Raw genomic sequence first — 27,759 nt, forward strand, 5'->3', positions numbered from 1 at the left:
GGGAATAGCCAAACAAGTTGTGGTAGATCTGTTCCCAGTAATACAATGATCTAAGACAATCGCAAACAGCTCATAAATACTATCCAGCCTCCAGAGACAAAGAACTGATGGAGTATGAATACAGACTCACTTCTTTCACAAAATGACTAACATGGAAATCTTTTACATGTATAATAACCTACAACAGATTGCTTACCATCAAGGAAGGCAGAGGGTAAAAGGGATAGAATCTGGAACTTTTTAAAAATTGGGGAAAAATTTAAAAAGAAAGCACTTGCCTCAAGAAAAGGAATTCTTTCCTATGCATGTTACTAATTCTAATCCTTGTTTTCCTATCCCTCCTTTCCAGATTTTACTGAGAACAGTGGAGCTGGTCATAATTGAATATGTAGCATAATTTAGGCTGAGAAAGTGTTCTATGGAGGGTTAATAGTAAGAGCTAGACCAGAATCTCAAAAAATGCACCTAAAAAAGCTGGCACACAATTAAAGTATCCAAATTCAAATAACACACCATTTTAGGTATCTAAAAATATAACAAGTGATATGAACACTTTCTAAATTTAAGTTAAACATAATTATCTAAGAACCCTCAGGGAAGGAGCTATCAGTTTTCTTATATGGGATATCACCATATTAAAATATGCCCTGAACACAATAGCTAACATGGATATGCAAGTCAGATATGCTGAAGAGTAATGATTTTTTTCTGACTCCATTCAAATTTAATGATAAAAAGGGATGCCATTTTGTACATTATTTTGGGCCAGGCCTAGCTCAGGTCTATCTAGTACCTTGCAGCTAGAATGTAATGAGATGCACTGTTCAGGAATATAAAATGCAATAAAAACAATTTTACTTGTAAGAGGCCTGGAGTCAAAATTGATCTTTGACTCTGTGAAGCTGTGTTGACTCTGGGCAAATTACTTGATCTCTCTGTGTCTGTTTCCTCATCTAAATATGATGAGATATGAGATAAGCTCAACACAGTGGCTATCTTATAACAAGCATTTAAATACCTTTTAAAAATAACATTTAAGAACACAAAATAATAGTTCAACTCCTCTCTTAATCCTCCAAACTTTTATACCTTGCCCTCACCATAAAGGGTTGTCTTCTTTCATCAGAATGCAAGCTCCTTGAGTATAGGCTCTTTTGGCTTCTATTTGTATTCCCAAAGTTAACATAGTGCCTGTCATAAGGAAGCACTCATTAAATAATGACTCTTTCAGTCAATAATTTTCACACCCAAGCTTTATCTCTATGGATCCCTAATGCCATAGAATCCTTTCCTCTTCTCCCTTCACCACTATCATTCCTTTCCAACGGCTCCTTATCTAACTCAGACATCTCTAGATGCTATTATAGCACTCCTGATTACTGTGAAATTAATGTGTATCACTCTAGAATTTTTGGGCACCTAACCTCAATTGGGCCTTTCCTATTGCTGGGGAAAACCCTTCTACTCATTTCCCAAAATGCCAATTCTAAAGTAATGATACTCTCTCCACCCCCACTGCAGCCCCATTTTTATAGCGGATGACCTAAGCTCCTACCTATACTGTGAGTATGCCAACTTGTTCAGTTCCTTACTTTCATTCTTCAAAACATGATCACTTTCTCTCTTCCTCCTCCCCTTTGGAGATGATACCTATTTCTCTTTACTTTTTATCCTATTTAACATTACTGCTAAGTTAATAGCTACAGGCTCTATTTCAGACCCTCCTATTGCCTCTCACCTACCTACTCTTAACATCCCCTAATTGGTCTCCATTCTTGCAGTCCATCCCCTCCCCACCCCAATTCATACTGCACACAGCTGTCAAAACAATCTAAAGTTCAAGTTTGATCATGTCATTAAAGTTTCTGTGGTTTCCACTGCTTTTAGGAAAGTCTTTACTTTGTTATTTTAAGGGCCTCCACAACTTGGCTACTATGTACCATTTCCTGCCTCAGTAAATTAAAGCCATTTCTCTAACCTGAATGTATTCCCTGCTCATCTCCACCTCACAAAGCCTTCCTTTAGGGCTCAAATGAGGTACCATTTCCTCTATTAAGCAATACCTATAAGTTGCTAGTGTACTTTCCCTCAATTTTCAATGTACTAGTGGTATATATACCCCCCAGTAGAATGTTAAGTTTTCAATAATAGGCACCAGTTCATATGTAACTTTATATAATCTATACCAAGCACAGTACATTGCACAAAAGTATACACAAATCCTGTCCTTCTGATACCATAAGAAACTGGCTATTCACTTATCACATCCTTCTTTCTATCTTCCAAAATACTAATCAAATGGAACAGATCCTCCACACCTATGCTCCCAAATCTACCCAAGACTTTATGATCCCTACTAATATTTTAAGTTACAGAAGAAAGTACCATCACTTCTGTAGAGAATCACTATCAATGAGTAAATAGCAGAAATCCAGGTTAGCCAAGCCACAAAATTACGAAATAAGAGCTGTGATTTGTCTTATCTTTCAAGGACAATAATACTTGCAATTGCTGATATATACTGAAAAAACACTGAAAGGCAACTGAATCATCATGATTCCAGAGAACAGATCAAGCATGTCTATAAAAAGGCAACATCTTTCTTTAAACTGGAAAAAAAAATCAAGACCTCTCAAAAGTGGTATTACTAAGGGCACTATCATCACTGTACTGCTCCTCTTCCCTGGAGCCTACCCTGAGACTAACTACCATGGGTATATTAATCCCTAAATGACCAAGACTGCTTCAAGAAATGGATAAAATACACTGATGTAGAATTATGCTGTATATACATGTGTTCAATAAGACAAAGAATAACGTATGACATTTTTAGTGAATCTACTAGATACAGCACTAATTTAAAAAAAAAAAAATCAGACCAGGAAATAAATATGAAGATAACTTATACAGCTGTCATTTCCAGAGACTTAATGAGCCTGCAAAAGTCACATTCACAATTTCCTTGTACATATACAAAAAATGTTTGCCAATGCAGAACAAGCTTTTTCAGCATAGGCCCAAGGAATGATGGAACAAAAGCTTCCAAAATTGTTGCTAGTCTTCCCACATTGGGTCATTAGCCAGCTGCAGTGTTTTGGATTGTAAACTTCCTTAAACCCCATATTTCCTTTACAGATATTCTGTATCATCTCCCAGAAAACTTCTGTCACAAAGACCTTCAATGGAAGGTCTACTCCCCACCCTTCAAGTAAGCTCAAGAAATAAGTGACATGCCCCCAGTGCCACAAATACAAAGTGGCAGTCAGGACCTGAACTCAGGTCTTCTGAATGCAAATCCACTTTACCTTGTACAATGTCAGACTCATTTTAGGCCACCATAATCAATGAAAGAGTAAGATTGGGACTCTCCTTGCCAGGTCTTCCAATTTAAAACTCCACACAGCCTCTCTAATTTATGAGTCAAGAAACATGAGACAAGTATTTTCATTTGTAAACTATTGCTAATAAGTCTCAAGATTTTTTCCCACACTTTTGTTAGAGATTTGAGAATTGATCCTTCATTGTACTCAGTTTTTTACTACCATCACTGGCTTTCTGTACAATTTAATTCAACTGCTTATACAATTTCACTTTCATCTCTGCTTTGTTGGATCTTTTGTCAAGCTTTCTTTAAACGGTTTACCTGCTTCTCAGTATCTCTTATGGGGATACTATTCATGATAGATATTCCACAATCCTTCTGTAGCATTTTACAAAATGGTTTATTTTTTATGCTGGCATTGCTCTGGATTTCTATAGCTTTTCTTCTTGTCAAGTAAGTCAAGTATTTGCTAATAAAGGCACTTTTTAGGTTTCTTTGGTTTCCTTGTAGCGACTGATTTCCTATTATCAGTTTGGGAGAAAATTCCCTTTTTTCATTTTTTTTTGAACTTAAAAACGTGATTTGGTATTTTCATGTTATTTTTAATAATTTGCAAAATAATGGGAACCTTTTAACCATATGTTCTTAATCTCTGCTTACAGTTTAATTTTGTTCAGAAAAAAAGTTTCATTTCAGACTAGCAATGTATTCAAGGCAAGGAAATAAAGCTGGGGAAGAATACTCAAAATGATACAAAAATTTTAAATTATATTTTAACAGTGATGTAATAAGTGAGTAACAACTCATTACTGATGTAGGCTTTCCCAAACATGGTAGCAATGACTTGTTCACAAAAGAAAAAAAATGTATGCAAAACTAAAATAAAAATGAGGAAAAGATACTATGTACAACTGAAATAAATTCTATTTTAAAAGTTCCTATTAACAAAAATGGAACCTGGATAGAGAGAAAAGGAAAAGGAAATCAGTTGCTACAAGGATACCAAAGAGACCTAAAAAGTGCCTTTATTAGCAAATACTTGACTTACTTGACAAGAAAAAAAGCTATAGAAATCCAGAGCAATACCAGCATAAAAAATAAACCATTTTGTAAAATGCTACAGAAGGATTGTGGAATATCTATCATGAATAGTATCCCCATAAGAGATACTGAGAAGCAGGTAAACCATTTAAAGAAAGCTTGACAAAAGATCCAACAAAGCAGAGATGAAAGTGAAATTGTATAAGCAGTTGAATTAAATTGTACAGAAAGCCAGTGATGGTAGTAAAAAACTGAGTACAATGAAGGATCAATTCTCAAATCTCTTAACAAAAGTGTGGGAAAAAATCTTGAGACTTATTAGCAACAAAAGGTGACTCAGATAATTATGGGAATGATACTCATATTTGTCAAGAAATAGTACTCCCAAACCTCATTTGCTGACTATCAGAAGCATGGGTCAGTAGAACAGAACACCTATTTAAAGTCTTTCCCCCAATAAAGTGTTTCCATGAATTTGTCAAAAGTATGCAAAATTCCTTGAAAGATTATGAACACCCTCTGATTATTAATGAAAAGCATGAAATAAGGGAAATAAAAATTCATGTTCACCAAACATATTTATCACCACTGTAGAGTCAAAGGCAAAGCAGAATTAGCTGGCCAATGTTCTCCAAATGTTGTTGTTTGTGAACACTGTACTAATTATATAAAGCAAAGGAACTGTTACCTACTATTTTACAGAAGCCCTCTGTTCTATACACTCAGCCATGTAGCTGCCTAAAAAAGAAATTGACCCACACTGGAAATGCTAGTGAATAAATGTCAATTTCCCTATGGTAAGCAATTAGACACTAGAAAACTAGTGAACAATGTCTATTCACCTATGACATGGAGTTAAAGAGAACTTATCAGTATATGCCATCTTGGACACAGCAAAAGATCAAGATGGGTCTAGGGCTGAACAAGGAGAGCAGGCTAGACTGCCTTTAAACAATTAAGTTTGGCTTTGAATGAAGCCAAAACACTTCCCTAAAACAGAAGACCATCTTTTTAATAGTAATATTGGATGACCATGAACACTTCACTGAAGAAATGAATGCATAAAGAATCGCTTAGAGGCACAAGGTCACACGAAAGAGCTGTAATACCTTAAATACCAGGAGTTGTATAAAGGATGTCTATGACACAAAGGATGGTTGGCCATATGGCAAGAACAAGAAATGACATAAAGACCATGTGCTCCACTGGCATACCCACCACGTCAAAACAGGCAGAGGGGGGAAAAAGGTAAACATCCGATGGATCCCCTTCGGCAAAGTTATGGGGATATATAGACAAGAGTTCCGTTAGATAGGTATGTATGGCTTATTATTTCCACGTCTGCAACAAGTATTTCTACCACTGAGATCTATTTTAAGTATTCAAGTAAGAAGAATGCATGACATAACAAGAATGAACACTACAACTGGTAGACCTAAATTTGCCACTGTGTATCTGAGGCAAGCTCCTCAGATTGAGACTATGAAGAAAGTATAAACCTAGTTCTTCAAACTTCAATTATTCTACATCAAACCGTCCATTAATAAACAATACAGAGGCAGCTAGGTGGCAGAGTGGAGTCAGGAGTTCAAATCTGCCCGTAGACACTTAACACTTGCTAGCTGTGTGACCCTGGGCATGTCACCTAACCCCGATTGCCTCACACAACACGCCCCACCGCCAAACTACAAAATCATGTTGCAAAGTCTGTTTACCTTGAAAGGTTTGTCTCCACTGTGTGTCAGCATATGTCTTTGTAACCAACTTTGACTGGTTGAAGGAGTGTTGTATACTTTACAACCTTTCCACAGGCAAACAAATACCTGTCAAAAACAAAAGTTTCATTAATTCTCCTATAAATATTTCAACAGGCATTGTGACTTTGTTTCAGTTAAAAAGCAATTTATTTTCCAAAACTACTGAGTAAGCCATTTTTATATCCCATTCTCAGAGACCAAACTTTAAATATCAAGCAATGACTACAGCATTTAAACAAAGTATTTTTACTTTTAGTATCTGTAATTAATTAAATAATTAAATGATTGAAGGCACTATTTAGATGGCCTATATTTATTTGCTTCTTTCCCAAATATACTCATCACTGTTTTGAAAAAAAAAAAGAAATCAATGAAGGCAATAAGGTGAAAAAGGGGTTAACAAATTTATATTTATGTATACTCCTGACAAAATGAATTATCATTAATAGGCAACTATTAATTTGATTAGGTTTTAAAAGTTAACTTTCTCTGGATATAAATTAGCATGTCGACTTACTGCATATAAAACCAGCAAAATATTAATGGTCATTGTAAAGAAAACATTTGTAAAAATAAGAAGAAATGTTAAAACTGAAATAGATTTAATTCCATTTAAACAGCAAGTATTACAAATAAGTTTAATCATTTAACCACTTTAAGCAGATGGAGCAAATATTTTCCTGGCTTCAAAGATGTCTGAAAGCTTTAAGAAAAGCTGGTAACTGATTAAAACTATTACAAGCATATAGAGAAAGTCTACTATCAGTCTCACTAAAAATTATTTTCAATAATCTTGATTGTAGACTAAAGAATAAAAAGCAAAAATTGGTACTTCATATCTATAAAACTCTAAACAGTCTAATGTTGAAAATACTGATTTGCAGGAATTATTAGCATGGACAATTTTTATTCTTTGGCTATTAAAATAGATTCACATTCTTGGGTAAAAGCAACCTGGGTATGACTGGGTTGTTAATTGTCCAATAAACATTATGTAACAGAGAAAAACCTTACCATCCCATTTCAATCTTATAGTGAGACAAAAGTCACTGTGAAACTTAAAAATAAAAGAATGCTCTTCAACATCAGTAATGAAAGGGTGAATCCATTATAATTACTACCTTCAAAGGATAATTTATAAGTAATGTTCTTTTATCTAAAAGATGAATGCAATTATTATAGAGCCATACTTTGAAACACATAAATTTCTACATCAGTCTGTATAAGAACAGAATACAGGTAAAAAACACGGGACAAAGGGAACAAAATTTCAAACCAGACTTTTCAAATAAAGATAGGTAATGCCTAACAAGCAAACTTTCAAAAGTAATTATTTTTGCTCAAAACACTTTACTTTTAGAGAGACCTAAGAAATAACTTGATCAACTGGAGTTAAGACTGAGTTCCAATCCTGTCCAACAACAGATTTACTGGATCATACAGAGGTCAAGCAGGTGCAGGAATTAAAATTTCCCCAATAAAGTGCTCTCTATGGGTTTTGTGTCCAATTCACTTGTGTTTTCTGAAGTTTCTAGGAGAAAGATTTAATAGTTAAATCTGTTTAAATCTAAACAAGTACTAATGGAAGAACAAATTGGTTCCAATGAAACAATTTCACCTACTTCTGTTTAAAAAAAAAACCCAATGGAATACTGGATTCATGCAATAATCCACACAATGATGTGTTCATTTTCTTCTGTGTCTAATCCAAAAAGCAACAATGACATAGCTATGTACACATATTATATACATTAATGTATGTGCTCTGTGTGTGTTGTGTGAGAGATGTATACTCATTTTAATACATAAATGACACTACTAAAATTGGGTCAGGAAAACCCCATTAATTTTCTTACCCAATTTTTGGGAAGCAACTCACTATAAGAGTATGAGGGGGGAAAATAAGGAGAACTCACTGCTATATCGCTTGTCAAGTTTAGTCACAAACTTGTGACTAGCAACCTATTGACAATTCAGTAAGTGGCAATAAGAACCCTTCAATTCTACAGCACTACAGTCTTTTAGGGTGAAACTGACCTAACATTTTCAAATTGACTTCTTGCTTGTAAAATCAATTTGGAAGTAAAAACCCTAAATGACATACATGCTATTTGACTGTACTGTAAAAAAATCAACTGGCTTAGCTACATACAGATGAAAACATCCTGTTGATTCCTGGTCAGTTTTATGGTCACATATAGTAATATTTGCCCTTTCTTCTAGTCAAAGCTTCTGACTATGGGTAAGAGTTCCTTTTTAGAGTCTTCCCTATTAATAAAAGATGGTAAGTTCTAAAAACTTATGAAACCCTAATTCAAAGCCATTTTTTCTTTATTATTGAAGATTTTACATTAATGTATGTAGCCTGGTCTTCATAACCAAGATGGTGTTTTAGAATGGACAACTTCTGAATGTAAAGCCAATGTATATGAATTTAGTAGTACTTAATTCTAACAAAAAACTTCCTGAAAATATTAGGCCTCTTAATATAGTCTCTATTTGGTCTTCAAAAATACTTTAAAATGAGTTTGACCTAGGAGCTTAGAACACTATTTAAATATAGCTAGCATTTTCCATTTTTTTTTAAATTGTCTTAGATCAAAAAATTCATGATGGAAAACGTTATCCATATCCAGAGAAAGAACTATGGAGTCTGAATGGAGATCCAAGCATACTATTTTCTCTTTTTTGTTGTTTTTCTTTCTCACAGTTTTTCCATTTTGTTCTGATTCTTCTTTCCCCACATGACCATTGTGGATGTACATGTTTAGCCTATATTAGATTGTATGCAGTCTTGGAGAGGGAAGAGATGAGGAAAGAGGAAAAATTTGGACCTCCAAATTTTATAAAAGTGAATGCTGAACACTAAAATAATTTTAGATTACGGGAAAATATAGCTAGTCCCATATCAGAAATACTACTTCCCTATGGAGAAAATTTCTTATTTTTATAATTTATTAAAGTTTACAAAGCACTTTCTCATTCATGTACTATATATCACATGGGGTTAACAGCTCTGCTCTAATAAGTAGGTCAAAAAGTATTCTCATTTTCAGTTGATCCTCTACCTTAGTCTCTAAGTAACTGATTCTAAGATACTTCTTGGAGATAAATGATTTAGTTTCCTCCTGCTTTCCTTTCCCCTCAGGAGGACCCAGGCCCTGGCTCAGCCCCAGAAGCAATAGAGGATATTTCCTGCCCACCACTAGGCATAATGATAAAGTAAAGTCTGTCAAAAGATTCTTTTTCCTTGGCAAGGTGAAGGATTAAAGTTCTAAATGTGTATTTATGTATTACATCTATGTGTGTGTATATATATACCACTATATACACACATACTTGAAATCTTAAGAGGATCTATGAAAAAGAGTGAATGTGGCACAGTGGTGAACAAATATTTGCTAGTTGCTTACTACATGCCAGTCACTGTGATAAGCACTGGAAATACAAAGAAAGTTTTAAAAGAAAAAAAAAAACAGTACTTGCCCTCAAGAAGGGTACATTCTAAAGGGGAAGGAAACAGGTAAATAACTAGATACAGAAAAGATATATACAGAGTAGATGGAAATTCAAGGAGAAAAATACTAGCAGCTGAAAGACTAGAAAAAGTCTCTTGCAGAAAGATATGAATTGTCTTCAAGGAAACCAGGGAAAGCAAGAGGGGAGGTGATGGGCAAAAAGCATTTCAGGCATGGGAGACAACCAGTGAAAAGGCCCAAAAAACAGGATGAAAGGAACAGTCTGCTGCAGCAACTGAATTATAGAATATATGAACAATTTAGAACACAAGAAAGGTAGAGGGCGCGAGATTGTGAAGAGCTTTAAATGCAAGGGGACACTTGGCTGTATCTGCTACTGGAGATATTAATCAGAAGCCACTGGCAGTTAAATAACAAGGTGACACTAGACTTGAAGAGACATTCCGTTAGAAGGCTACTACTGCAAGAGTACAAGGCAAAGATAAGGGCCTAAATTAGAGTGCTAACCATATACATAGAGAAAGGGACAGATAGGAGATGCTGTGAAACAACCAACTTTGACAATGGACTGCATGTGTGGGGTATAGAAGGAGTTAAACATAACACCATTACCGGGGTGATGATGCTCTCTTCAACATTAATAAATGAGAAAATGGTAAAGTTTGGGGAGAAAATAGGTTGTTTTAAATATGCTAGGCTTGATATACCTATAGGACATCCAGTTCAAAGCTCTAGAGTCTAAAAGTATTTACTCTAGCATATACAAGCCTTGGGACCACATACAGGTTATAACTTCTCACTATCCCCAGGCAATTCTAAAATGATAAGTTACCAAGGATGTGAAAAGTTAAGACTTGCCCATAATGCTACAACTATTAAGTAAGAGTTTTAGCAATTGGAAAACATAAACTTAGTCCTGACAGCCTGATTTTATGAATGCAAAGATGACAAGCTAAATCTTAAGCAACATTGGATAAACCCAATAACGGAATGAGGCACTGACACTGAAAAGAACAGTATTTGGAATCAGCAAGCCCAGAAAGAAATCATAGCTTTAACATTTTACTAGCTAAGTGACCTTAAGTAATCCACTTACATGCTTTTGACCTTCATATTTGTATTTCTAAAAGGATATTAATAATTGCACACTCTCAGGAGGACACTGGGAGGAAAGTGCTTTGTAAACTGATAAGGACTATATAAATATGGGTATATAAATAAATATCCATAAGACTTTGGAAAAAGAAAGTTAAGGGAGAGAGAATCAAATAGTAAGTGCCTAAGGAATAGTGAAACAAAGATTTTAGTTCCTTTGAAGACTGTTTTGTACCAGAGTCTCTTCAGATTTAAAGTGCTCTAGAGAAAGTTATCTAGGAAGCTGCTATCTCCAAGTGTAAGGGCAAGCTTAGCATTCTTCTGAGAATTTCAGAAAACCTCATTTTTTTTTCTTTAAGCATAGGCTTGTTCCTTAGTAGTACCTTACCTTCAAGGATCTTCTCCAGAATGCCCAAGATGAAGAAGGCTGGTACAAAACTGGGAACCAAGGGCAGTCTTATTCTCCTTCACTTTGGTCAATTTCCTTGAACAAATGTACCAGTGTTTTTATTTGAAAGTGTGCATAATTTATGTGGGCCTGTGTGACATTACAAAAAGATGCACCCCTCTTTCATTGACACTGCACACTGTTAAGTATCTATGGGACATTTCTATGCAAGATTATTTTTAATATGACCAGCACACAAGAATTTAATGCTACCTAGCAGAGAATCTAACTGCATATCAGGAAATTGAATTAAAACTTCTAAAGCATTAAAATTTATCCACCAGCAACGTCAATGAAACAAACTACTTCACCACAACAATTTATAAAAGTGGAAAAAACATAACAATCCATTATTGCAGAAATTTCCTGACTACACAGCTAGATATCTATCCCTTATGTTGTATTAACACACTTTGCAGGAAAATTATGCAAAAATATATTGGGAAAGTAAAATTCCACGTAAAAGGGTTGAACTCAACTCTCTTTTGTTCTGAAAATTCTGATGGAAATAATAGCCTATTCCTCTGCAAGGTACAAGTGAGAAAATTATCAATTTTAAAGTACTATCATTTTTAGCAGAAATGAATTTGCTTCCAGTACATGTAGAGAGAAAGTGCAACTTTAATAGTACATTCCACATTACATGGAACACATCATGAATAATGGGGCAATTTCCTGCTTTAATTATAACCCAGTTACAAATGTAACATTTGTTGAATTCTAATGACACAAAATTAAATATTTTAATTTCTTACAAAAGATACTAATTTTTAAAGTTATGGAAGTATAACCGAAGACCTTGAGGGCCACTTCCTCAAAATAATTATATATCCAAACCCACCATGACTATTTCTCAAAGATTTAAAAGAGGCAGAATTCCTATCTCAACATTGGGTTGGCTGCTTCAAGTCTTCAGACACCATCCTACAAAAAAGAAAAATAAGAAACCAACCAAGGAAGAGAGTCTACAAAAGAATAAGTGAGAAAAGAAGCTTAAGACAAATTATCAAAAGGAGGAACCAAATGGATAACTTTTAATAATCAAGTTCCAAAGGAAAGAGTAAATAAAGGACTGTTTCTCAACAAGAGTGAAAACCTGCTTGTACGGCATTAACAACTCAGGAATACATAAGTGGACAGAAGGCACTTTAAAATCAGTCAAAACTCTTGCTAGTGTTTGAAACCCAGTCATGCACAGAAGCATGGACCCAAGAATTCAGTTCTGTTATGAAGACCATATTTCAGAAAAGACGATATAAAAGTAAAAGAATAAAAATTGTTTTAATGTAAAATTTTACAATATCACTTATGATTTTGGGGAGTGGTTGTACTTTTCCATTTACACTGTTGTAGTTATTGTGCTTACTGTTTTCTTGTGTCTGTCTACTTATTCTGCATCAGGACACAGATCTTTTCCATGCTTGTCTGTATTCATCATTTTTAGCATCTTACAACACAAATTCATGTATCATAATTTGATTCAGATTAGAAATAGCTAATTTCTAATGGGCTTCTATTTTGTTTCTGATTCTTTGCTATCACAAAAAGAATTGCTACAAATATTCTGCTATATAAAGGGATTACATATATATTTCTTCTTATCAATGACTTTCTTGGGGTATAAGCTCTTTGACAGTAGTGAAATCTCTGGGACAAAGGATATGAACATTTATTTGCATAAAAACAACAATGTTGCAAAATTATAATCAGGACTCTAAAGAAATTGTGAGAAGATAATATCCCACAGCTTTCCAGGTAGAGGTCAGTGGGTATTGGTATACTGCATAGGTTCAGACTTTTTTCAACTGATGAGCTTTGTTCATTTAATTTTTTTCCTTTTTCTTTAAAAAATGGGAGTGAGAAGGAATGGTAGGGAAAAAATTTGGTGGTGGTAATTTTATAAAATGTTAAAAAAAATTGGAGAACACAGTAAAAAATAAGAGATCTTTCATGAGAAAAGGGCAGGTAGGTGGCATACATAGTGGAGAGAGCACTAGGCCTGGATCCAAGTTCAAATCCAGCCTCAAACGCTAGCTGTGTGACCCTGGGTAACTATTTACTTTAGTTTCCTCATCTGTAAAATGGGGAAAATAATAGCACCTACCTCCCAGCGCTGTTGTGAGGATTAAATGATACAATATTTGTAAAGAGCACTTAGTACAGTGTTATATAAATGCTAGAATATAGGAATACATCGAAATACAATCATCTGTTTTTGAATTCTAGTGTAAGGATAAGTATATCAACAATTAGAATCAGGGGTCCTTTTGATTTTTTAAGATATTCTTCATTTGGCTTTGTTCATTTATCCCAGCCCATAAGCAGGCATGTATCTGACAGTAGTTAAAATAGAAGCCTAGCATAAGACACTGCTATCAGATGACAAACTGCGGCTCTCTGCTAGATACTAGTACTAGATTCTCAACACTAGTCAGCAAGCATACACAAATTATAAAGCTCAGACTGAGTTACAATATCTAGCCAATGAGGTTGGGTTTTGCCATTATTATGTGCCACAGATTCATTAGTGGACCTCCTAGAAATACAGACATTGAAAATTTTGAATCCAATTAAAATCTAATAATGTCTTAGAAGGGTAGGGTCTTTCATCTCTTTTGTATCCTCAATGTACAGACAGTGCCTGGAACATGTTTAGCACTTAGTATTTAATTACTGAGTCAAAGAACACATTAAGTCATTTCTTACAGATCCAAGAATAAAAATTCAAAGTTTTGCTTTTCTTAAAAAAATGAAACACATGCACATACACATGAAAAGAAAATATAAATTAAAGCAGTCTTGGAAGTAATCACTAAGGAACATGAGAAACATGACATAGCAAGCCAACTTCATCAACTAGCACTACTACTCCATCTAAATAGAAATAGAAGGCAGATAAGAGTACACTGGTAAATTATTTGCATTTAAAAAGTTTAAAGTTCTTTACACTCAGTATTCAACACAACTGACTCCCACACCCCCAGGCAGATAAAAAATGATTTAAATAAAAGTAGACCTACACTTGGGGTAAGGTCTATGGCTAACATAACTATTACTAGTAACAGGAGTTCCCCAACAATCTAGGATTGTTTCTAACTCAAAACATACATGGCTAGAATTTTTACATTGAACTTGTAATTTTCATGGTGGTAATGTCTGTCTTTATAAGGAAATCTTGTTACCTTGAAACTAAAAAAAAAAAAAAACCCAAAACCACCTTCTGCTACCAAAAGCACCATGCAAATTGACAATGATGACCAAAAGAGCTGGATGTTGGAGGGACTCTAGGAAGTCAGGCACACACTACTTAACTGTTGGCTGAACTACAAATAGGAACAACCATTCTGGATATCAGTGTAGAATTACTCAAGAAAAATAACTAAATTATTCATACCCATGGCCCAGGAATACTACTCCCATGTATATAATATAGGAAAGTCAAAGACAGTCACCCAATAAATACCAAAATAATCATAACATTTCTTGTAGTGGCTGATAAATGGTCAAATGGATGATGATTATTTGCAAAACGACTGAAAAATGACTACATGAAAATGATTATTTGTGTGCAGTAGAGAGTTCTCTATGAACTGACAGAGCAAAATAAGTAGTCTAAAGATCAATATACATAATGACTACAACAACAGAAATAAAGAGACCAGAGTCAAGCTCTGAGTATCTGAAAAAACCAAAGGAAGATTCCAAGAATAGATAGCAAGGAGTCTACCAGGAGGGAAATATTTTATATATTGTCGAATGTGATCATTGTGCTGGATGTTTTAGTTTTATGGCTGTTCTTTGTCACAGGGGTGTTCAGAAATCATTTAAGTCTCAAAAGCCATCAATAAAATATATTTTACACCTAAATAAGCCTGAAAAACAAAGAGCAAAATTAAGTGGTAGAATCTTACTTGAAAAAGGTAAAATGTAACACAGTAAGCAATACCAACAAAAACTGTTTTACTCTATTGTACTTAAAACGTTCAGAGAATTTTTCTCTCTGGCTTTTAAGCTATACTGATGAAGAAACTGGTGGGGAAAAAGATGTTCATATAATAATACAAGCATATTCCCACATGAAAAGAGAAATGACATAATAAAATAGAAACAAAAAATTGTAATATATAACCACAAAGTTATTCAAAAAGAAAAGCTAAGCAATTCCAAATTCTAAAATAATTCAAATATGGTGGAGAGGATGTGAAAGAAGAAAAAGGAATAAAACCAACCCCTCCTCGCTGACCATCTACATGAATGGAACGAATGTGATCTGCCAGATCTGGACTAGAATTGAAGCATGTCTGGCACTGGTCCCAACAACAGTTATAGGCAATGTTTTTGCTTGAAGAAGTAGTGCTTCCTTGTCCATTCATCATTGCAGGAGTTGAACGACCACTGGAAATTGTGCTGTCTACATCCATTATAGTACTGCTTATGCTGTAAAAGAAAAAGAAATATTTTTAGAAACACAAAAATGCTTCTGAGGAATTGCTATATCCTAACCATGACATTCTAAAACCTACTTTGAAATGACAAGTCAATAAGCACCTACAATAAGTACTACACTGGGGATAAAGGAAAAGGAAAACAGTGGCAAAAGACAGTCCCTGCCCTGGAGTTTATAATCTAATGGGAGAAACAATAAACAAGTATATTCAAATAAGCTACACATAGGATAAACAGTAAACAAGAGGGAAGGCACTAGAATTATTAAGTGTTGGGAAAGGTTTTCTGTAGAGCATGGGGTTTTTTAATTGGAACTGCCAGGGACTGCAGTAGGAAATGAAGAGGAGAACCATTCCATGCACTGGGGATACCCAGAGAAAATATCCAGAGGATAAAGAATTTCGTTTGTGAACATGGAGGCCAGTGTCCCTGGATCAAAGCATATGTGGCAGACAGTATGATGTAAGATTGGAAAGGTTTATAAAGGACTCTGAATGGAAAAAAGAGGATGTTGTATTTAATCATGGATAGGGAATCACTGGAGTTTTGAGTGGAGGAGTACCATGATCAAAGGGCAATCACTTTAGAAGCTGAATAAAAGACAGATTATGGTAGGGACTTATGGCAAGCAGAACCAACAGCAACTATTAACAGGGATAAGGTGATGAGGGCCTGTACCAGAGTAGTGTCAGTATTAGGAGAGAAAGGAGTATGAAGAGACGCTGGAAAGGTGAAACTGACAGGCCTTGACAAAACCTGGGATTTGGAGTTTTCAGGCCTGAGGTACTGGAGGGAGGGTGCTACCTTACAGAGCAACAGAGGAAAGGTAGGCTGGGTGGAGGAATATTTAGGTGCAAAGACTTGCATTTTGGGCAAACTGAGTTTAAAATAGCATAAAAGCTAAAGCAAGAGAGGTAGATCTGAGAATCATCATAGGGAAAAGTTAATTAAATCCATGAGAGCTGAGGAGATCACCAAAGTGGTATAGTTGGAGAAATGAAGAGGCCCCAAGACAGAATCTTGAGACATTAGAGGGAACAATTTGGAAGAGAATCCAGTAAAGCACTGATTATATAGGAAGGATTACCAGGAAGAAGTGTACTTAAAACCTAGACAAAAGTGAGTATCAAGGAGGAGAAGGGGAATCAGTAGTGTCAAAGGCTGCATAGAGGTCAAAGAGAATGAGGACTGAGAAGAGGCCATTGGATTTGGCAATTAAGACATCATTACTAATTTGAGAGGAATATCTATCATTAGAAGCCAGATTGTGAGGGGTTAAGAAAGTGAGAAGACTTAAGTGTGAGAATCTCTTGCAGATGGCCTTTTTAGGGAGTTTAGCCAAAAAGTATGGAAGAAACATATATAATATAGGATGATAGCTGGCAAATACGGAAGGATCAAATAAAGGGTTTTTCAGGATAGGGAAGAATGTAGGCAGTACAGAAAGAGCCAGTAGGAAGGGACAAATTGACAAAGCGTAAGGATGAAAAAAAGGGGCCATCATTAGGAGTAGACAGGATGAAATGGGATCATATGAAAAAGCAGAGGGGTTAGTCTTGGTAAGGAGAAAAAGTAGCAGAAGGCAACTGAGTGACAGATGGGGAAGGGGAGAAGAGAATGAGGAGTTTCTCATTTGAGAGGGTGGAAGAAGAATCATGGAAAGTTTAAGAAGGAATGAAAAGGTCTGGAACAACCACAATGAAGAGTGGGATAGTGATTTTGTTAGACAGGTATAAATACACTGCGTAGCAGCAGTGAGGGCCCAGTTGAGGTTGTATAACAGGTCTGTAACGGACCCAACCTGAAAGAGATACATGATTTTTCTCTCCCTTTTTCAACAGATGTGTAGGAGTGAAGGTAGCAAACAGTGGAAATGATACAAGGCTGAGGCTTGGCAGGGGATAACTGGCAAAATGATATGGAAACTAGGGACTGTAGAGGAGTACAATGTAACTAACCAACTATCACCAGGTAAGTGATTCCCATAATCTATTCACCAAGGTGTCAAGGGATTATGGAGGTCCCAGCAGGGGGAGAGATGAAAATGGATGAAAATTAATAGTTGATTCTGGAATTATTGAATGTGGAGTTGGTACTTGTGTACGATAGCAAGATCAAGGGTATAACCATCTTTTGTGTGTGGCTGAGGCAGGTGGTCAGGGTGTTGTGTTTGAGGTGAAGTTAACACATATGAGATCAGGAGTTAAGAGAAAAACTGTGAATCAAGTATTGAACTCATTGAGGAAGAAGGGGAATGACCTGTAGGTCTGTAGTCTATATATAACTACCAAGATTTTGAATGGGTGGTAGAGATAGATAAATAGCATAAACCTCAGGAAAAGTTACGGAGTGATGGAGGTAGGGTAAAAAAAAAAAAACCTAGAAACGGCAATTGAGAACAAGGAGTACTACAACTCCCCTCTTCAATCAGTAAGCAGAAGGGAATGCATGAACAGCCCATACTGGAAAGTGTAGCCAAGAATGCTGTGTCATCTCAATGGAGCCAGGTTTCAGTAATAGCTTATAGATGAAAAAAAGTTCTAGAGAAGATTTAGGACGAAGGGAAGTTTGTTGCCTACTCCACAGGGTACAGTGGAAGGGTTGGGTGGTGTTTGGTTGAAACTTGGAAGTGACAGTATTGAGGGGGATGGGAATAAGGAATTGGGTGGAAGGGGAATGGGATATGGACATTAGGATATGTAGGGTATATTGGGCATCATTTCTCTTCCCAACTGAGGTAGGACATTAGACTCAACGCAAGTGCTACAATAGGAAATAGGAGAAACCAGTTTCAGATGCGATATGGAGGATATGACCACATGTAAAAATGTTCATTCTCATTGACTGGAGGGTGCCACTACTCTTTCCAGTGTGAGATGGGAAGTACAAGTTCAGATGGTTAAGACAGGAGGCCCTGCTTCACTATTCCTCTTCCTTCCCAAGGGCAAAGCAGAGGAGGGTATACATTAGGCAGGAAAGAATACAGCAGAAAGACCTTTCATTCCCACCAACTATCCTCCTTCCTCTTTCTTCTAGGGACAGGAACAGGAGATGGAAGGCCTAAGATCAAAGGGAAGGTTACCCTTCTTTGCATCTGAGGTTCCCCACATCCTGGTTGGCACACTAGACCTGACATTGGACCTGCAAAAGCAGGCAACTTCTGCTGCCTTATGCTGGCACAGAAAGAAGTCACTGCTTTGGGATAGATGGTAGATAACTCCGCCCAACACTTGGCTGCCTTCCCTCATGAGACATACTGTGCCCAAAAGGATATGGAAAGCATGTGAGTCACAGGAGTATTTGGCCTTCTCTTCTACTAGGTTCAGATGTCTAACTTGGAAGCATCACCCAATAATTAAACCTGGAATACTTAATTACCTGATCTGTAGCTTATTCAAACCACCCCTCTACCCAAACACTGTGCCATCCCACAGAGCTACTAATGGTCAATTACATGTTCAGTTACATAAACAAACTGTAGAAAAATTTACAATTTGCCTGTGACCTGAAAAATAAACTGAGCTGTTTATTCCCTCTTTCTCTACTTTCTTTTACCTCACAAAAATGAATTTTTTGGTCTTTAAAATTCAGACCCATGGAAAGTTATGACCCATGTGATTATGGAGACAACTTCAGCAAATTTTGTTCCCTTTCCTGTTCCACAGAATGACCAACTTTTAACTATTTATACTTTTGGGTTAAGTCAATGCTTCCATATTATATACAAATTTTAACTGGATGTTTTGGTTTAGTTTTTTTTAACCAGTTGAGTCCTCTGGACCTCCCTCATAGTACTCTTTAATTACAAGTATGTATGTCTATGTCTTGATTGGTATGGTAGTATAAAAAAAGCTTAACTGTAGAATCAGGAAACTAGACAATAGGCTCTGGTTTTAAGTGGAGGCATAACTTCTGTTTATTTAACCTCTATAAGTCCCTGTTTCTTCCATCTATAAAATGAGGGTACAGAACTAGATCAAAATGACATGGTATGAACCTATGCCTCCCCCCTTAACTGTTATCTACTAAACCAAATACTTCATTGATATCCTAAGCAATAAGCAAAATACAGGCTCCCTAAGGAACTATCTTTGTATACTCACAACAAAAAAATGTAAAACAAACACATCCTTCAAAAACTATTCACATAAATATTAACTCCTTGTATCTGCAATTAGACAAATAAACAGTTTCCTTTAATTTCAGAGGAGTTTCAATTCAATAAGCTATCTGCTCCAGGTAACGTACTACACAAAGATTCAAAGAAAAAAATGAAAATAGTCCCTGTTCTCAGAGAGCTTATATTCTACTAGAAGGTAAACACTCTAGGTGAACACAAGCAATTAAATGCAAAATATTTAAAAAATAACTTGGAGGCAAAGAGAACAAGAGTGGGGGACCCTGCAGTAGAGTTTCTGCCACCGTAATGATGTACAACAATGAACTCAGGAAGGGAAGCCTCTTTCAGGTCTCTGCTCACCATAACGTAACAGTATGAAGAAGAGTTCAGGTAGCCCTGAGGAAGAACAAAGAAGGTATATTGGATTCTTTCCCAAGTAAAAGCTAGCCATTCTTTACTAGTCACAAAGAAAAAAAGCATTGGCAAGGTTAAGAGATCCATACTAATTACTCTAGCAGGGGTGGGGAACCTGTAGTCTTGAGCCCACATAGAACTTTCTAAGTCCTTGGCTGCCACCTTTGACTGAGTCCAAGTTTTACAGAACAAATCCTTATATTAAGGGGATGTGTTCTGTCAAGTCTAGAGATTCAGTTAAAGTGCCACACTTGAGGGCCTTGAAGCCACAGGTTCCCCACTCCTGAACTAGAAGAAAAGGCCTAGTGTAGAAAGTGACACTTGAACTGACTCCTTAGAGATTCCAAGAATCAAGGATGAGAAAAAGAATATTCCAGGCCTTGGGGGAGGAGAGGAGAATCAATCAGCCTGCATATTAAGGCACTGTGGTGCAATGTTATGTATTGGTGAAGAGCAAGTAGGCTGGTTTGGATGGAAGGAGAGGGAAAACAGGAAAGAATGTGTAATCACCCAGGAAAAAATAGGCTGGGAGTCAGAATATAAAGGACTAGAAAGGCCAAAATAGAGAGCTTGGTAACAGAGTCAAAAGGAAGCTGCCTATGCTTAAGGAATGACATGGACAAACCTGAATTTCAGGAATAAAAATTTTGAACAGCGTGAAGGATAAATAGGAGAGGGGGGAGATGCTAGAGACAGAATTAGGAGGATAGTAAAACAGTGCAAACAAGAAGTGGGGTGATTGTGGTATGATTAACTGAGAAAAAGGATGGATGTGAGAGATACTGCTGAGGTAGACCTGACAAGACTTGGCAGTGAGAATGATGAGACTGATGAGACTGACTCCCAAGTTTATAAACATGGGTGACTACAGGAATGGTGGTATAAATAAAGGAAGGTAGGAGGAAAAAGTTGGTTTAAGGAAATAACGAACTATTCTAAACATGTTTTATTTGACATATGTAGGAGATACTGAAGTGACAATGTTCAGTAATACTCAAGAAGAGCAGATGCGGATTATGTCATCTGCATAACATGGCTAGTATTGAAATATGTTTTGCATCACTTCGCAAACATAACTGGCATATCACGTGCCTTCTCAATGCATGGGGGAGGGCTAAAGGGAGAGACTAAAAGAAAATTTTAAAAAGAATGCTAAAAATGAGTTAACTTGTAAATGAATTTTAAAAAGCCACCTATAAAGAAGATAGCTGAACCAAAGGTGATGACGGAGAAAACGTAGATCCAAAATACAGTTCTGGGGTATAATGGGGAGGGGCAAATCATGTTCTGCGATAGCAAAGAATTGGAAAACAAAGACAGATGTTCATTGATTGGAGAATGGCTAAATAAATGGTGGTACACAAATGTAATGGGAGTATTACCATGCTATAAGAAATTATGTGAATACAAAGATGCATGGAAAGATCTCCATGAATAGTGAGTGAAATAAGCAGACCCAAAAAAACAACATACACAAGGCCAAAAATGTAAGGGGAAAGAATGATTCACAAATAATCAAAAGTTAAAGTAACAAAATTATAGATCAAGCATGACTTGGACATTCTCAATCCATCCTTTTCTGGAGGTGGAAGGTCCTCAACTGTTATGTTATTGGACTTTTTCAATGTATTGAACAGTATTTTTTCCTCCCTTCTATAAAACTTTTAAAATTTTTTTTTAATTTTAAAAAATAAAAAATGCAGGGGATATATGTAAAAAACAGGAGGTATAAATAAAAACTTACATTTAAGAAGGACTTAAGTCAGATATAATGAAGCCTCATTAATTCAAACAGAACTAGGTTGAGGTTAAATATATACTGAAAATACTGTACTGGATATTACAAAGGAAAAGAGGTAGGGAATTGTATTTTCAAAACTCAAAACTATTATAAAGGAGCTCAAAACCATCTAGTATTCCTTTTAAAGTTATATCAATAAGATCGATTGGATAAGGAAGAATCAGAAAAAACGGAACTCAATACCCAATGTTCAACAAGCCAGAAAACAAGATTTACATGACTTGCTGGAAAGCAATCTGGCAAAAATTAGGCTTAAAACCAACCAACATCTCACAAAAAGCGCACAAGACTGTTCCAAATCAATAATTAAAAAAAATCAAAACACCCTGCAAACTGGCAAAGATGACTAAAAAAAAAAATGAGAACTGACAACGCTGGAGGTGTTGAAAGAATATAGGAATGCTAGTGTATTGCTGGTGGAGTTGTAAAGTGGAACAACCATTTTGGAAAGCAATTTAGAGTCTTGCAAATAACCATATCCTTTCACCTATCAGGCTTACACCCCAAGTGGTCATTGATAAGAATTTCCCATATGTACTAAATACTTATGGCCATAATTCTTGTGATAGTAAAGAATTATTAGTAAAGTAGGTAGCCATCAATTGGGTAATAGCTAAGGACAATGTAATAAACGAATGCAATAATTATACGAATGGAATGTGAATATTGAGAAGCTTGTAAAAACCTGTATGTAGTGATACAGAATGAAACAGAGCCAAGAAAACACAAATGACTACAACAATGATAAACGTAAAGAAACAAAGTAATTAAGCATTTTGCAAAATTGCAAAGAGATGAGATGATACCCCCACACCCTACCCCTTTGCAGAAATGAGAGGTACACCTGTGTAGTTACACATATTTTTAGACTTTCAGTTTTATTGATCAAAACTTTAAAGTGTTATAGGGGATGGCTCTCTGCGTGTGAACACTGGGCAAAATTAAAAGTTTCATCAGTAAAAATTTTAAAAAATTTAGATGAGATTTTAGTCCTTGATCTAACATGGCTAAAAAAACCTTTTAATTTCTATTTTTATCTACTCTCATCCCTATGGATGAAGAATTTCCTATATAAAATCATGTGTGTTTAACAAGTCCAGATCAGCCAGTCAAATAACTAAGAGATGAGTGGCACTATGCTAAGCACTGGGAATACAAAGAATGGCAAAAGACAACGATCCCTGTCCTCAAAGAACTAACATTCTAATGGGGGATAGATACATCATGCAAACAACTATGCACAAATACATCCATGCCTATGTGCCAGGCACTGTGCTAAGCACTTTACTTATCTGATCTTCACAACAACCCTACCAGGCACGTAATTCAGTACTAGCATCTTTGGTGTGCTGAACCCTTTTCAGAATTGCTCTTTGGTGTCCACCTGGTAACTCTAAGCAGCTGGTTGAGGTAATGGACAGGCCTCAAACCTGTTTGTCAGTGAGCTGGGAGGATGTCTACCCCAACCATCACCTATGATGTCTTAGAAAATGAAAATGTCTTAGAAAATGTTCTTCATTAGAAAATGAAGAACAAAAAAACACGAAGGACAAACAATGTTTAGCAGGTACATACAACTGGGAAAACTTAGGCAGAAAGTAGTTAAGTGACTTGTCCAAGGTCAGTGACTTCACTTTTGTTTCTTTCAATTTACACTGTTGCAGTCATCATGCCTATTGTTCTCTTAGCTCGGTCTGCTTCATTCTGCATCACTACATGTAGGTTTTTCCAAGCTTCTCTATATTCATATTGTCCATTTCTTACAGTGTAGTAATCTCACATTCAGGTACCACCCTGTCTTTTACCCTTACTCAATATTAATTTACTTTGCTTCTAATTCTTTAGCTATTATCTGAGCCCATGACTCCAGGTCCAGAACTTTACTACGCATTGCTACCTAGCTACCAGATGGAGAGTAAATTGGAGGTAATCTCAAAGAGAAGGCTAACTAAGAGTAATGGGGTCTGAAAGACTTGAGATGGAACTTGAAGCAAGGACTGAGTATATCCCAGTTGTTAGAGATAGGCAGTGAAAAAGCACTGAGATAGGAAGATGGAGTGTCTTATTCTAGAATCAGCAAAGCCCATGTCACTGATCATAGTGTATAGGGGATTCAAATGTAAGAAGGAAAGTGGAAGAGTAGAAAGGGGCTAGGTTAGCACTTTTTATTTAGTCATAAAGGTAATAGGGAGCCACTGCAGTTTGCTGCAAAGAGTGGTGGTCAGACCTGGTTTTAAGAAGACCAATTTGACAGCTTGGCTACTACAATCTACGTATAATTGTGAGGTGATAGAAGGCCTACACCAGGGTGATAGCAGTGTCAAGAGAAATGAGGTAGGTGGTGGAGGGTAGAAGAAAATGTGGCAACTGAATAGATATGGGTAGGGTGAGAGGGTGAACTGAGATTTGAAGGAAGATAGGAGGATGAGATAGTTGAGGTCAGGAAAGTTGAAAGCCCAGAAAAAGAAACAGGATTTTTTCAGGTTCCAATAGCATTCAATAAGTTAGGGATCAAATATATCCCCAAACAAGCATGTTACACTCTCATTCCCAAACTTACAGTCCTTTCAACTTTTATTTAAATTCCATTTCAGGCAAACATGCTTTTAATCCACATTTTGTTCTGCATAAGAATGAGACACCCTTTTTGACCTGGCCAACACAAATGTTTTTGCTTTAACTAAATATGTTGTAAGAACTATCTCTTATGATGGAGCTGGAAAGGTGACAGAGAAAAAATGCTTGTTAACTGAAAAACTTTTTTAAAAAAGGTTCTGAATGTATCCCCTATTTTTGTGTAACAAAGGATTACATAAAACTGGCAAGATTTCATTACATTACCAGGACAGAATTATGGACAATGACCTAAAGTTAAATTAAAAAGCAATCTTCAAGGGATGTATTTACACTCTGAAATGGTATGCCAGCATTCATCTATGAAAAAGTACAACATTTGAGATGAAGGCAGTCATCATTTATTGGTAATACCTTGAATAGATTTAAGTGGTTCAACTTTTAAATACTAAAAATTCATTTTCATTCACTTATTAGTAGCTTTTTAAAGAACAATTTTACTTCCATGTGTAAGACACTCCCATGTATAAGATGCATCTTAATTTGGGGGCCGAAAATTTGAAAAAAAAAATGTATTACATCTGCTCATAGCTTTCAGGCATCTTTTGGGCAAGTCTGGTGCCTGTACGCATGCTTAGTCCGTTCTGTTTGATGAACATGAAGCACCAATTGTGTCCTCCTTTGAAATCAGTAACTTCTTTTTCATCAGCAACTCTTCTTGCCTCATGCTGAACCATCTTTGTGGACACAGGAATTCCAATTGCCCTTTGCTCTTCAATCCATATCTTCAATTCCCTCCCTGAATCAGGCCATTTTGCTGACTTGCCTCTCATGGCCTTCTGCTGTGGTGTTTTCAGTAGGGCTTCTTCTGGTGTTTTCTCAGTTGGAAGAGGACCAAACAAAAGTTCAGCAGCATGATTTCCATTCACTTTTGCAAACTGGATTACTTCTAACTTGAATTCAGTACTGTATACAAATCTTTTCTGAGCCATTTCTGGGCAGAACATGGCAAAAGGTAACCTAATGTACTGGTAACAAATGCGAAACAATGGGAGCAAAAACAAGCGTGAAAAAGCAGGAAATGCAAGTAAAAAAATCTACAATGACTGTAAAAGATGCACCCAGTTTTTAGACCCCAAATTTTTCAAAAAGGAGTGTCTTATACATGGGGAAATACGGTAGTTACTATAGCAACAGCCGTAATAGCATTATGTAGTACTATCTCCTTATCCTAGGGGGTTAATATTCCTATTTTACATGAGGAAATCTGTGTTTTTGTACACCTTTAAGAAATAAAAACTGATGAATCTGAATTTATTCATTCACTTAAAATAACAAATACATATGTATCATATTCTACCATATATTATTGCTTTCCCTCTTCTACAATCCAATTCAATGACTGGCAGAGATAACCTTGGGTTCTCAAAGACTATGCCAATAAAGCAGCTCTGACAGGATCCAGAAGTTCCTGGGATAGACCTAGAAACAACTTGTCAATTTTCCAGGGTAATACTGGAAAAATAGTTGACAACTATTTCCTGGCCCCAGGAATTCTTGAAGCCTGGACTGTCTTTATTAAAGGGTTCAGATCTGTACCCACGAATATGCTAGCCACATTAACAAACTCATTGAGTCTTTCCCCATAATAGATCATGAGCTCCTTGAATTGAAGACTCACATAATCCTAGTGCTTGAGCACACACAGGACCCATAATATATTATGGTGGCTTTGAATTCCAAACTAAAAAATTTGTAATTAGGTGACTTAGGCAAAAAGGGGCCTTAAGTGTCTACTTTGTGCCAGGCATTGCACTAACTTCTGTTCTTAAATGCAAATGTCAAAATGCATTAAATGCACAAATATCTACATATATATGTGTATATTTTTTATATATATTATTTTATATATATTTTTTATATATGTGTATATTTTTTTAAAAGAAAAAAATACATTTGAATATCACAATTATGGTGAGGTCAAACAGAGCTGAGTGGATATGTTTTATTTTACCTATCCTGTACTTAAGGGTCTGTAGAACTGATAATCAGAGGTAAGACAGGGATTTAGGCCACTAACAAATTTTTATCACCTTTTTCTTTCTTGTTGTCAACTTTAGATTCAAAGAGTCTAAAGAGTTATATATAGTAGGATAGAGAATAATTTAAGCCCATTGGTTCAAGAAAAGTTTCAGTCAAGTCATGGTCATTATAAATAAATAAATTTACAAAATAAATTTACAAAGTCAACCATGGAATGAACTCAGACTTTCTACCACCCTTTTCTCAATCTTTTGATCCCTCAACCAAAGAGGGTGCTTACTGATCTCTAAGGAGAGATCGGAGATAAAAGAGAACACCTTGGTTCCTCACCAATTACAGCCCAGAAACCGAATAAAACTTAATGCCCAATCCCTACCCCCATCTGATCTTACAGGCAGCAAGTCTAGTGGAAGCCTACATAGCCTTAAAATAAGGTCTCTCCCTCCTTTAAATATTTCATTAGCATTCTTAAATTATGTCTGGTGTGGTGTGGTCCCTGAATTAACCACACACACACACATACACAAATCGCATTTATTTACATCTAAATAGTAGGGCAATATGAACAGGAAAAATTTGTTAGCTCTCGTTATGTCTGTTAATTAACCAAAAACATTTCAAATATCTTTTAAACCAAAATTTGGCAACACTTGGCTCAATTCAGTGACCACCTGAGACTTGGAAAAGATCCTCAGAACTTCTATCGGATTCTGTATTTTGTCCACCATTTAGAAGGCAGTCCATGCCCTTTGTTTCTTTTTATTAGTCCAACTAACCACCTAAAATTTTCTCCATGATTCAAGATTTTCCTGCCATTTGGTTTAAGGCTGTTTGACATTAAGAGCCAAAAAAGGGACATAAATCACAGGCAACATAAACCCTGACCAGACATCTTTCTTACTATCACACTACCTAATCCAGACTCTCATGTTGTCTTTCCTAATTCCCTGACCAAAGGTGTTACACACTGCCATTTTCACTTTACTTCCTGGCTCAAGAATCTAAGAAATGGAATGTAACTATACCGCCTTAGCCTAGACAGCAACAAAGGTTGTCTATCAAGTTACCCCAAAAACATGTGTATCAAATCAAACCTGCCTTGGGCAGCTGGTTGATGTATGGATAGAGTGCTGGGCCCAGAATCAGGAAGACTTCTCTTTCTGAGTTCCAATCCAGTCTCAGATATTTACTAGCTATGTGACTCTGGCAAAGTCAGTTA

At 36.1% G+C, this 27,759-nt stretch overlaps 1 protein-coding gene across 3 annotated transcripts in view; it reads right to left on the bottom strand.

Annotated features, from left to right (window-relative positions):
• The window catches only part of AEBP2 (AE binding protein 2), a 46,465-nt gene that overhangs the window by 13,005 nt on the left and 5,701 nt on the right, over window positions 1-27,759 (bottom strand). For all 3 annotated transcript variants that reach the window (XM_036760287.1, XM_036760285.1, XM_036760286.1), the window contains exons 2-3: window positions 15,372-15,579; window positions 6,079-6,186 (exon numbers count right to left, since the gene is read on the bottom strand). In XM_036760287.1, coding sequence (XP_036616182.1) covers window positions 6,079-6,186; window positions 15,372-15,579 — 316 coding nt within the window. The remainder of the gene's footprint in view (window positions 1-6,078; window positions 6,187-15,371; window positions 15,580-27,759) is intronic.

The sequence above is a fragment of the Trichosurus vulpecula genome, chromosome 5 (genome assembly GCF_011100635.1).
Source record: "Trichosurus vulpecula isolate mTriVul1 chromosome 5, mTriVul1.pri, whole genome shotgun sequence".
NCBI lineage: Eukaryota > Metazoa > Chordata > Mammalia > Diprotodontia > Phalangeridae > Trichosurus > Trichosurus vulpecula.